The sequence below is a fragment of the Procambarus clarkii genome, chromosome 19 (genome assembly GCF_040958095.1).
Source record: "Procambarus clarkii isolate CNS0578487 chromosome 19, FALCON_Pclarkii_2.0, whole genome shotgun sequence".
Classification (NCBI taxonomy): domain Eukaryota; kingdom Metazoa; phylum Arthropoda; class Malacostraca; order Decapoda; family Cambaridae; genus Procambarus; species Procambarus clarkii.
Genome location: NC_091168.1, coordinates 30,638,330 through 30,650,777, shown reverse-complemented (window position 1 = coordinate 30,650,777; position 12,448 = coordinate 30,638,330). Strand labels below are relative to the sequence as shown.

The 12,448-nt window shown below is 38.7% G+C and overlaps 1 protein-coding gene across 6 annotated transcripts in view; it reads left to right on the top strand.

Moving 5' to 3' along the window:
- LOC123757424 (WD repeat-containing protein 48) overlaps nucleotides 1–12,070 on the top strand; it is a 32,998-nt gene extending 20,928 nt beyond the window's left edge. For 4 of the 6 annotated variants that reach the window (XM_045740986.2, XM_045740985.2, XM_069327211.1 and 1 more), the window contains 7 exons: nucleotides 353–553; nucleotides 1,592–1,699; nucleotides 3,437–3,545; nucleotides 3,856–4,033; nucleotides 5,517–5,711; nucleotides 6,896–7,082; nucleotides 9,183–12,070. In XM_045740986.2, coding sequence (XP_045596942.1) covers nucleotides 353–553; nucleotides 1,592–1,699; nucleotides 3,437–3,545; nucleotides 3,856–4,033; nucleotides 5,517–5,711; nucleotides 6,896–7,082; nucleotides 9,183–9,278 — 1,074 coding nt within the window. In that variant the 3' untranslated portion in view covers nucleotides 9,279–12,070. The remainder of the gene's footprint in view (nucleotides 1–352; nucleotides 554–1,591; nucleotides 1,700–3,436; nucleotides 3,546–3,855; nucleotides 4,034–5,516; nucleotides 5,712–6,895; nucleotides 7,083–9,182) is intronic. The other 2 variants (XM_069327209.1, XM_069327210.1) reach the window with 2 other exon arrangements.
- Nucleotides 12,071–12,448: the final 378 nt, after the last annotated feature.

The following is a 12,448-nucleotide window of genomic DNA, read 5'->3' as shown; positions in this document are numbered from 1 at the left end:
TTCCTGTCCAGGACATCAGGCACTATAATTACTGTTACTTAGATATTCAATACTGTACAAATTTCACTTTAGTATCCATATAAGTCCATGAAGGATTTAAAAGTTTAATATGTGTAATTTTGTAAACTTGGTATAGACAAAAATTAGCTCTTATTTTAGAGTAGTACTATATTATATGTAGTTATAGCAATTGATAATTCTTAGAACTGCTTCATATTTTGTCCATGGTTATTTTGTGATCTTGTAAGTTATTGTTATAGATGTTATATAATTATTCATCTATATGTAAGGTATCAGTTTTGTTTTGCCATAGACGGTGGTTGAGGACTTGTTTGTTTTATCACCTCCACAGCCACTGAACAACAGGTTATCATCGCACGTTGAAGATTATTGTGACAACGAAGAGGAACAAGAACTTCGACCTGTAATGACACAGCCAGATTGGAATATTCGTGGTGGTCCATCCATCAAGCAGTACACAGTCCTCAACGACAAACGACACTTACTGACTCGTGACACTGAGGAAAATGTAGTTTTGTGGGATATTCTAAAGGTTAGTATCATAATAGCTCATAAGTGATTATATTTAAGTGCATGAGAATTACATTTTTTCTAGTGGAATTTAGGCATTTGTTGTATTCTAACAGATCAGTAGAAGCTTAAAATTTCTGCAAAATTCAGCACCTAATCTGGGTCATTTAACACTTAACCCCTGGGAGGCCAGCTATTAATAGCCGACAATGCCACTCTGCGCAAGAAAAATAACTGGAACAAATTATTTTTCCTTCTAATATTGTTTAAATGCATTTGCTGATCTCGGAAAGCAAAAAACCTATGAGACATTTTGGTGGTGATATGGCGGGGAAGTCTATGATGACGCAGGTGCTGGCATGGTCCAGACCTCGGGGCGGTCTTCTCCAGCTAAGCCATGTGGTGGGAGTTGCCATAAAGATAGTATTACCCAGTTGTTTCAATGCTTCTCGTTGTTTTTTTTTCTCTGTTTATTGCAGTAATGTTATTTAATAACGTGTAATGTGTTAAATATGTGGACCTTTGCATACTCAAAAATATGGTGAGCATATTAGTGATACAAATATTAAATTCATAGAACAATAAAATGGAGTTTTCTGCTGTTATTACACTGCATATACAGAACAGTATGAGAATAATCCATCCCATGCACTTAAAATTAAATAAGAGTGATAATGTTTCAATCTGTCCTGTACTATTATCAAGTTACATCACTGAAAAATTGGAAGAGAGAATCAATATAATTCAATTTAATAAGGCTCTTGTTATGTCATGGCTTGATAATGATAGTTCTGGACGAGTCGAAACATCATCGTTCTAAATGAATAAATCCACAAGGGCCGTGATGAGGGTTCGAACCTACGTCCGAGATAATCCCAGACGCGCCCAAGTCGATTGCGCCATGCCATGTATCACGTTATTGTGATTCCTGTGTGTATCATGGCTTTAAGTTCATTTCATATAGTTGGGTTGGTAAATTTGTTTTATCCACATTATTGTGACTTATTCTCTACAGTTATAAACAGTAATTTAGAAATGTTGGTTTATTGCATTTTTTCAGGCAGCAAAAGTAGAAGAATTGGGGAAAGTTGATTTTGACAGTGAAAAGGAGAAGAGAAACAAGCCTATCTATGTTCCTAGTTGGTTTACAGTGGATCTCAAAACTGGAGTAAGTATTTAAATTTACACCCAGTAATGGAATACTAGGCCTTAAGATGTTATTTATGGCTAGTGCAGGGTCATAGCTGTGGTGGTGTTATTTATGGCTAGTGCAGGGTCATAGCTGTGGTGGTGTTATTTATGGCTAGTGCAGGGTCATAACTGTGGTGGTGTTATTTATGGCTAGTGCAGGGTCATAACTGTGGTGGTGTTATTTATGGCTAGTACAGGGTCATAACTGTGGTGGTGTTATTTATGGCTAGTGCAGGGTCATAGCTGTGGTGGTGTTATTTATGGCTAGTGCAGGGTCATAACTGTGGTGGTGTTATTTATGGCTAGTGCAGGGTCATAGCTGTGGTGGTGTTATTTATGGCTAGTGCAGGGTCATAGCTGTGGTGGTGTTATTTATGGCTAGTGCAGGGTCATAACTGTGGTGGTGTTATTTATGGCTAGTGCAGGGTCATAGCTGTGGTGGTGTTATTTATGGCTAGTGCAGGGTCATAGCTGTGGTGGTGTTATTTATGGCTAGTGCAGGGTCATAACTGTGGTGGTGTTATTTATGGCTAGTGCAGGGTCATAGCTGTGGTGGTGTTATTTATGGCTAGTGCAGGGTCATAGCTGTGGTGGTGTTATTTATGGCTAGTGCAGGGTCATAACTGTGGTGGTGTTATTTATGACTAGTGCAGGGTCATAGCTGTGGTGGTGTTATTTATGACTAGTGCAGGGTCATAGCTGTGGTGGTGTTATTTATGGCTAGTGCAGGGTCATAACTGTGGTGGTGTTATTTATGACTAGTGCAGGGTCATAGCTGTGGTGGTGTTATTTATGGCTAGTGCAGGGTCATAGCTGTGGTGGTGTTATTTATGACTAGTGCAGGGTCATAGCTGTGGTGGTGTTATTTATGACTAGTGCAGGGTCATAGCTGTGGTGGTGTTATTTATGACTAGTGCAGGGTCATAGCTGTGGTGGTGTTATTTATGGCTAGTGCAGGGTCATAGCTGTGGTGGTGTTATTTATGACTAGTGCAGGGTCATAGCTGTGGTGGTGTTATTTATGGCTAGTGCAGGGTCATAGCTGTGGTGGTGTTATTTATGGCTAGTGCAGGGTCATAACTGTGGTGGTGTTATTTATGGCTAGTGCAGGGTCATAGCTGTGGTGGTGTTATTTATGACTAGTGCAGGGTCATAACTGTGGTGGTGTTATTTATGACTTGTGCAGGGTCATAGCTGTGGTGGTGTTATTTATGACTAGTGCAGGGTCATAGCTGTGGTGGTGTTATTTATGGCTAGTGCAGGGTCATAGCTGTGGTGGTGTTATTTATGACTAGTGCAGGGTCATAACTGTGGTGGTGTTATTTATGACTAGTGCAGGGTCATAGCTGTGGTGGTGTTATTTATGACTAGTGCAGGGTCATAGCTGTGGTGGTGTTATTTATGGCTAGTACAGAATCATATCTGTTGTGGGGATTTTCCCAGAAATCCGGTTTCGTATCTTGTTGTGTAGATGCTTGAAGACTCCCAGTGCTGGTGTATCTTCCTCAGAGCTTGGTTTTAGTTTCTTTATATTTTCTTAGATTTTTAATATGATTGTACAGTATACATTAAAGTTAAGATTATAGACTTGGTAATGACTGTGCATATATCTGCTGATAATTCATCCATTTGTAGTTAACAACTGCAACGATAAGTTTGTTGAAGCTGAAACTCTTTTTCATTTATATAGCCAAATATGATTGTTGTGTTCACAGATGTTGACAATCCATTTAGCAGAGAAACGTGATGAAGTAGATTGTCTGTCGGCTTGGGTATCGGCCAAAGAAGCAGACTTTCCCACTCAAGATGGAGTTGATCTTAAAAGTATGTATTAAGCAAATCTTTTGCCTTCACTAGCTGAGTTTAAAGCAATTCATTCAACTTATCCTTAGTCCTAACACAATGCCAATTTTCTTAGCACTTTGTGCTCGTAGTCGTGTCTCAAGCTTTCCTTAAATGCAAGACACGGCTTCATAGCTATTGGTAAACAGATTGCATTTTATAACGCACCAGCAGTATATAATTAAGAAACTTTTTTGTATAAGAAAAAATCTTTACTGTGTATATTGCTTGTATTTTAATATACTGTGTATATTGTTATTGCTTTTACTTAATTATGCTTATTTTTTTCCAGTAAATTATGGTGAATTACTATTAAAAGCATTATTTGAACACTGGCCAAGAACTTATTTATTTGAAGAAAATGAAACTGGAGAAGGAGCAGAAGGTGGGGTGACAAACCACAATGGTCACACTCCGAGACCAGGCAACGAATACTTCACTATTCCTCCACACACACCAGTTATAATAAGGTATCTTAAATGTCTTGTATGAGAAAGTGTGTGTGAGAAATGTATGAGTGTTTGTATGAGAAAGTCTGTGTGTGTGAGTATATTATATGAGAGAGTTATGCTTCTTAGAATTGTTTCAAGAAGTGCTTTGTATTGTGAAACTTTAGAATTAATAAACTGCAGAAGGCTTCTCAGCCCATAAGAGGCAGTTTTTATTTATATCTGACCCCAAACTCATTCATATACCAGTGTGTGCTCGCTTGAGTGAACTATATGGGGTAAGCTGATGTTTTCATAAGGGATTTAGACACCAGGAAACCTCTCTTCTCCAGTAACAAAATCATTGGGCCCACATCCACTATAATGCATCTAAAAGGTTTGTGGGAGAGTAATAGAGCGAAATAATTTCATAATAACCCTGAATCATATTTAGATACGTACAAAGTATTCTTCTGTGATGCTTGCAGTTGTCTGTATTGCTTTTCTTGTTTTCTGGTTGTTTTCTTGGTGAGGGTCCAAATCCATAAATCCAAAGGATACCTGATCAATCAGGCTGTGACTCATACGTCAGGCTGCGAGCAGCCACGTCCAACAGCCTGGTTGATCAGTCCAGCAACCAGGAGGTCCTGGTCGACGACTGGGCCGCGGGGACGCTAAGCCCCGGAAGCACCTCAAGGTAACCTCAAGGTAGGAGGGTGATCATAACAATTGCCTGCTCCCTGTTCCTCTCTGAGGGGGCCATGTTGAAGCTCTGGTCCCCAGTAGGCCATTCACCACCCTGAAGGCTGATGTGACTTATTGGTGGGGAGTTATGTCAGCAAAGTATCTTTAAGGAGCCACCGTTTGGTCCCTCCAGAAAGGCAAATTACTGTGAAGATAATGTAATAATTACCAATACAACATTGACTCTGCCAAGCATCTAATGATTGGTTTTCTAACACATTGACTTTTCATATTTTTGTTAAAGTTTTTGTTTATTTTATTCATATTTGAACTTGAATTAAAATCCTTTGGGTAATGACGAGCGTTAATAATACGTGTCGTATAATATTCACTTTTGGCTGTTTACACTTGGATTAGATAGCTCATTGATGATGCTAATACAGCTTGGCCTTGGCGATGGCTTAAATAAACAGTCCTTCACTTAATCAAAGGTATTCATGTTCTACTGAATTCTATCCATTAAGACCTTCCAGGAATTTGTTAGGGGCACAGTTGGTTAGAGTGAGGATCCACTGGTATATGTTTAACCTGCGCATGAAACAGTCCAGCAATCCCACTTCTATTTTGTTACCTGGTAATTTGCTCCATAAATCAATAACCCAGATGATATATATTGCTTTGATACTTGACTTTATATTTATCCCCTTGCCCTAATGTACTCAAACCATGTCTAGTTGTGTTCTTAATAATATAAATTAAGTTGTGAATATTCAATTTTTCATTGTATGATTGTAACTAAACTTTAGTTCTTTTGTGCTTATGGTGGTGTTTGTGTGCACAGTGAAATACAAGGAAGGACGCTGTATAGATTGCTGTGTGGCGATGCAGGTGGTGATACCGAAGGTGTTCTGCTTAATGAAACTGTACCTCCCTGGGTACTAGACATTGTGGTCGAGAAGACCTCTCCCAAACCCAAGAACAAAGTTTATTTCTTCCTGCTTCCACATGCGTCTTCTGGTATCAAGAGAGAGAAAAAGTAAGTTACTGCTCCATTTTAAGTAAAGAAGTAGGCCCGTCTCTCATCATCTCGGTGTAATTGCAGTATTGGAGGTACACTTCATGTGTCCCATCTTCCTTATAATCTTTGTCATGTGACACTTTGAAACTGTTGATGGTTTTGACATCCATTACCCTCTCATTTAAATAGTTCTAACCATTCACAATTCAGTATGCAAATTAGAACCTTTTGGACACATTGGCACCTTTGTTTATTAGCTTGAGTCTGTAGCATATTGTTTAAAAGTTCATCCATGTAAGTTTTATCGATTCCTGTACAATTTTGTTCGTGGTAATTATATTGCCCCTATTTCGCTTTTTCTAATAGCATTTTATTTTAGGTCTGGAAGCCATTTGAGCATGTGTTTATACCATTTCTATTTTATTGTGCTCCTTGAGATATGGACACCATACAACTGCTACGGCCTTCAATGTCAGTCTCATGAATGTTGTGAACAAATTCTTTAGAAATGTATCTCCCCATTCATGTATTTAATAGCAATTCAAAAGTTTGCAAGTGTAGCATAGGCTTCTTCCATGATACATTTTATGTGGTCCTATTGGTCCTCTGATTTCATTCTTTGTCCAAGTTTTGAATGTCTTCCCGCATAATTTGTAGGTTGCGTGTATCCTGTTTTTTCCTAATTTACATCTCATTATGAGGTATTTATTTACAATGAATTCCACCCATCATTAAGTTGCTTCATTTGCTTATTTGGTTTAAGTCATTTTGAAGTGCATGACAGTGATGTGGGTGTTTTACTCTTTTTCATTAGTTTAGCAATATCAGCAAACATATTCATGTTTGCTGTGAATTCCCTCTGGATTTCCTCTAATCACTGCTCTCATTTTTTTGTCAGTGATATTATTTTTCATCCGTGTCAGCAGTCCACCTGTCATCCCTCTTGTATGTTTTAGCTTCCAGAACAGCCACTTGCTTAGGACTGTCAAAGGCTTTTTCTGGCAGGAGCCCAGGTTGCTTCAGGAAGCCACTGGGACTCATCCAGAAATTGGAGTTTAATTACATTCAATGCTGGTATTTTTTAGGTTCAGGTAAATGCAGTCAATCCAACCATTTGCTTCTTAAATGATCTCTGTAGTTCCTTTGTAATGCTTGTTGTATGTAATTTCTGTCATTGATGTACCTGTTTGCTTTTTCTTCAGGGATCGGTTAAGTGCTAATGATTTCATCCAGATCCGAAAAGTGCAAGAGCACGTTTACGAGAAAGTTTTAGGTGGCGGCAGTGATGCAGGTTCAACTACTAATAATAACAATGACCGAGGGAGTGACGATAAAGCAGAAACGGCATCAATTGCTGAAGAACGTGTTCAGCTCCTGTGCAATGACAAGGTGAGAGGATTATAACTTGGCAGATTTATTTAATTTTAACTGAAAACTTATCAGGTCTGGAATAAATTATACTGCTGTTTGTTTACAGAGGTATTGTAATGTACTGTATATATATAAAATGTGCATACTATATATTATTGCATTAACACAAATGTGCTTCAACACGTTATCAAGGAAATCCAACTGGAAAAGGTTCGGAAGTTTTTGACAAGGCTCATCCCAGAGTTGCAAGGGATTGCATATGAAGAGCGACTGAAGGAACTGAACCTGATGACACTAGAAAAAAGGAGGGAGCGGGGCGATATGATAAAAACATAAAATACTTAGGGGGATCGCCAGAGTGGAAATAGACGAAATGTTCTCACTGAATACTAACAGAACTAGGGGACATGGGTGGAAGCTAGAAACTCAGATGAGTCATAGAGATGTAAGGAAGTTTTCTTCTAGCATGAAAGTAGTGGGAAGATGGAATGCACTTAAGGAGCAGGTTGTGGAAGCAAACTCTATTTATAATTTTAAAACTAGATATGATAGGGAAATAGGACAGGAGTCATTGCTATGAACAACTAGTAGCTAGAAAGGCGGGATCCAAGAGCCAATGCTCGATCCTACAGGCACTGATAAGTGAGTACACAGTATATGTATGTATGTATTCACCTGGTTGTGCTTGCGGGGGTTGAGCTCTGCAGAGCTCTTTTGGCCAGCCTCTCAACTCCTCTTTTTTTTTTTTTTTTTTTTTTTTTCCCAAACACCCCCCTCCCCCACTAGGAAGCAGCCTGTGACAGCTGACTAACTCCCAGGTACCTATTTACTGCTAGGTAACAGGAGCATCAGGGTTATCTTGAGATGATTTCGGGGTTTTCAGTGTCCCCGCGGCCCGGTCCTCGACCAGGCCTCCACCCCCAGGAAGCAGCCCGTGACAGCTGACTAACACCCAGGTACCTATTTTACTGCTAGGTAACAGGGGCATTGGGTGAAAGAAACTCTGCCCATTCTTTCTCGCCGGCGCCCGGGATCGAACCCAGGACCACAGGATCACGCGTCCAGCGTGCTGTCCAGTCAGCCACCGGCCCCTGTGTGTGTATGTGTGTGTATATGCCTGTATGTATGTACATAGATATACACAGTATACACACATACATAGTTCTAGGCTTGTATCAAGGTTCCCCCATCCCCCCTCAAGGTCAAACTACTGACCTTCCCAAAGATGCAACCCCACAACAGTTGCCTTTTGGAAGAAGTAATTCTGTAAGGGGTTCTTTGCCGTACATTTGTTGACACAATACTCAAATCACAAAAAAAAATTTTTGGATAAATTTGTTTCAGAAGTGTATTAGTACAGTAATTTAATTTTGTTGACATTTTTACAAAATGCACAGAATAATGACCACTGTAATTACTCTCACCAGTTTTTCTACATTCTAAATATTCAATGTTTTTCATATTTTTTAGTTACAAAATATTAAAAATTATTAATTGAAAAAAAATAATTTTTTAAATTAATAAGATGCTAATTATTTAGTATTTATGTATTATTATGTATTTATGCATGCATGTATATATGTACTGTATGTTAAGAAAGTGATTCCTAGTTTAATAGAAAAAATCAATAATATACATATTCGAGGGAGTCGGTTAAAAGCAAGACTCTGCACACATCAGCAAGCAATAAACATTGAACAACCCACCCAGGTTCAATGTCGGGTCCAAGGCCTAAATAAAAAGAAAAAAGTAATGAGTGGTCATTAGAATCCACTAGACGCACAATTTATTTGTTGGAATGACCTGAGGATTTAAAAGAAACTGTTAGGAGGCAGTAACAATTAAGATGGAGTCAAAATCCTACCTATACAGTATCAGGCAAGTTGCGTGTATCAGTGGTCTTGACACTGACAACACCTTGACGTGAGACGAACTTACGCTAGTCCCAGGATCCAGAGGACGGCAAGTGTCCTGACACCAGCTTGGATGTCTTTAAAAATCGGCTACTTCAAATAGTAGCCATCGTATAACTTTGAAAGATGTTCAGGGGTTACCGTATTGTGAGTAAATAACTGTGCAGGCATATGTTCTGTACTTTAACATTTGTTTTCCATGCAGGTATTGGATCCAAGTATGGATCTACGCACCGTGCAGCACTTCATCTGGGGAAACGCCTCTCAAGACTTGGTATTATTCTATCGACCAATCAAGTGAAACCAGCATGTATGTTGGGTTAGCATTCCTTATATAATGTGTAGGAAGAAGTTACTGCCTGCGTTCAGTTGTAGTCAATAAATTCTTCCTTGCACTTTATTGTTACATGTTACTCAATAGAAAATGTGGATTTTTTTTTATTAGGATATAAAAAGGGGTAACTTTGAATTGCCAAAACATTTTGAAATTTGAGTCATGTATGTTGCAATCATTTTCACTGTATAGAATCATTTTCACCTCCTTTATATTAACTCATTCATAATGCTGTATTTACTTTTATCTATAAATAGAAGATGCAGTCCTGTCCTGCTTCTCCTGTCTCAGATTGTGTAACATTGGTTTAGAATACTTTGCTGTATTAGAGAAAGATATGTTGCTTATGAGGAGATATTGAGACCGTACGATTGGATCTGACCTGCGTTATTGGATTTTCCAGGTACATGTGCTTCCGACCGAACCATGTGCATGTGGCTGGCAAATCCAGGTACACAGGTTTCGTCCCTTCGTACAGCTTCAATATTTTCTCATAGATTCATCATGCTCTCGTGATTTCATTGTGCATATGTTGTTTGGTTTCTTTATCTCAACATCTCAATTATTCAAGACCTGCTTGTTCAAATTCCTAATTGTCAATTATGTCATAATTTTGTACTATTTATTTTATGGTATAATTACAGGTGATTATTAATGTGAATCAAACATTATTGCATATAGTACGTTATCTTTCACTAGCGATGACAAGTGTGGTGATATCTTGATGTAGGGGGATGTGTACTGATATCCTGTGCTAGTATTGATGAATGTGGTGGTATATTGATAAGAAGAAAGTGTGTTGATATCCTATAGCTAGTATTGATGAGTGATGTCTTGATATGGGCAGAAAGGTTTTGATATCCTGTGGTAGCATTGATGAGTGTGATGTTATCTTCATATAGGAGAGAGTGAGCTGATATCTTGTGCTAGCATTGATGAGTGCGATGATATAGGACGAAGTGTGCTGGTATCTTGAACAATCATACATGTTTAACTATGGTGTGCATAATTGAATTCTTGTTGTATAGGATTGCATATTTTAGTTACATTAGTGTTGTATATTTAAATGGTAAACTGGTAACTGTGTATAGAAAGTGTACTATACTAATCCAAGCTGTATATGTACAGGGTTTTTACAAGGCTTATTTCAAAATGAAACACAGCAAACGAGTTGGCAAATAAAATTTTCAAAAACTTTGAACAAATATTTTAAAGGCTAATTAATATGTTGCATTTCAAGTTCTTTAGAGAACGAAGTTGTTCATTTATCTGATTATGTGAAGAGGCATTTTCTTACCTTGATATTTTGGAATACGCGCACACCTATGTAGGGTCTGATCCCATCATACAATTTCAATATTTACTCATTCAACACATTTCTGATTTCATTGTGCGTGTTGGTCTAGAACTCCATTGTAAACTGCTTTTTTTCTTTGTAGATAATGTCATGACTATGGCATGACCTATTTTATCAAGTGTTGTACAATGTCAAGTTCTCCTCATATTTATTTTCTATCATTTGGTTGCTATTCAGGAGCTGCATTCTGTTACAAAACTGGAAAATGCAGGTACATAAAATACTACAGGTATTCAATATTTATGGTTGGTGTGTTAACATGTTCACATGTGCAGCACATGTTTGGGTACACATGGATGCATACGTGTGTGTGTGTGTGTGTGTGTGTGTGTGTGTGTGTGTGTGTGTGTGTGTGTGTGTGAGTGTGAGAGTGAGAGTGAGAGTGAGTGTAATTACCTAAGTGTAGTTACAGGATGAGAGCTACGCTCATGGTGTCCCATCTTCCCAGTACTCTTTGTTGTGTAACGCTTTGAATCTACTGACGGTATTGGCCTCCATCACTTTCTCATTTAGTTTGTTCCAACCGTTTACCACTCTGCAAAAGAAAATTTTCTAATATTTTTTCGGCACCTCTGTTTTCTTAGCTTGAATCTGTATCCTCTTGTTCGTGAAGTTGCTGGTTTCAGGAATTCCTCTTTGTCAATTTGGTCTATTCCTGTTAGTATTTTGCAACTGATCATATCGCCTCTCTTTCTTCAATCTTCTAGTTTTGGCATGTTTAACGCCTCTAGTCTTTCCTAGTAACTCGTGTTTTTAAGTTCCGGAAGCCATTTTGTAGCATGCCGCTGCACCTTTCCCAGTTTATTTATGTGCTTCTTGAGATTTGAGCACCATACAACTGCTGCATATTCCAATTTTGGTCTCACAAAAGACATGAACAGGTTTTTTAATATTTCACCATCCATATAATTAAAAGCAAGTCTGAAATTGAAAAGCGACACATACGCTCCTCTCTGTGTGTGTGTGTACTCACCTATTTGTGCTTGTGGGGGTTGAGCTTTGGCTCTTTGGTCCTGGCTCTCGACTGTCAATCAACTGGTGTACAGATTCCTGAGCCTACTGGGTTCTATCTACATTTGCAATTGTGTATGGAGTCAGCCTCCACCACATCACTGCATAATGCATTCCATTTACTAATTACTCTTGACACTGAAAAAGTTCTTTCTAATGTCTTTGTGGCTCATCTGGGTACTAAGTTTCCACCTGTGTCCCCTTGTTTGTGTTCCACCCATGCTAAAGAGTGTCTTTGTCTACCTTGTCAATTCCCCCGAGAATTTTGTAGGTGGTTATTATGTCTCCCCTTACTCTTCTGTCTTCCAGGGACATGAGTTTCAGCTCCTTTAGCCTTTCCTCTTAGCTCATACCTCTCAGTTCCGGAATGAGTCTGGTGGCATACCGCAGAATCTTCTCTAACTTTGTCTTGTGTTTAACTAAGTATGGACTCCAAGCTGGAGCTGCATATTCCAGGATTGGTCTGACATAAGTAGTATACAGGGTCCTGAATGATTCCTTACATAAGTTTCTAAAGGCAGTTCTTATGTTGGCCAGTTTAGCATATGCCGCTGAGGATATCCCTTTGATGTGGGCCTCTGGGGACAGGTTCGGTGTGATATCAACTCCCAGATCTTTCTCTCTATTTGACTCTTGTAGGATTTCACCTCCCAGATGGTATCTTGTGTTCAGTCTTCTACTTTAGCCTAATTTCATTATTTTGCACTTGCCTGAGTTGAACTTTAGTAGCCATTTTCTAGACCATTCCTCCAGCCAATCCAGGTCGTCC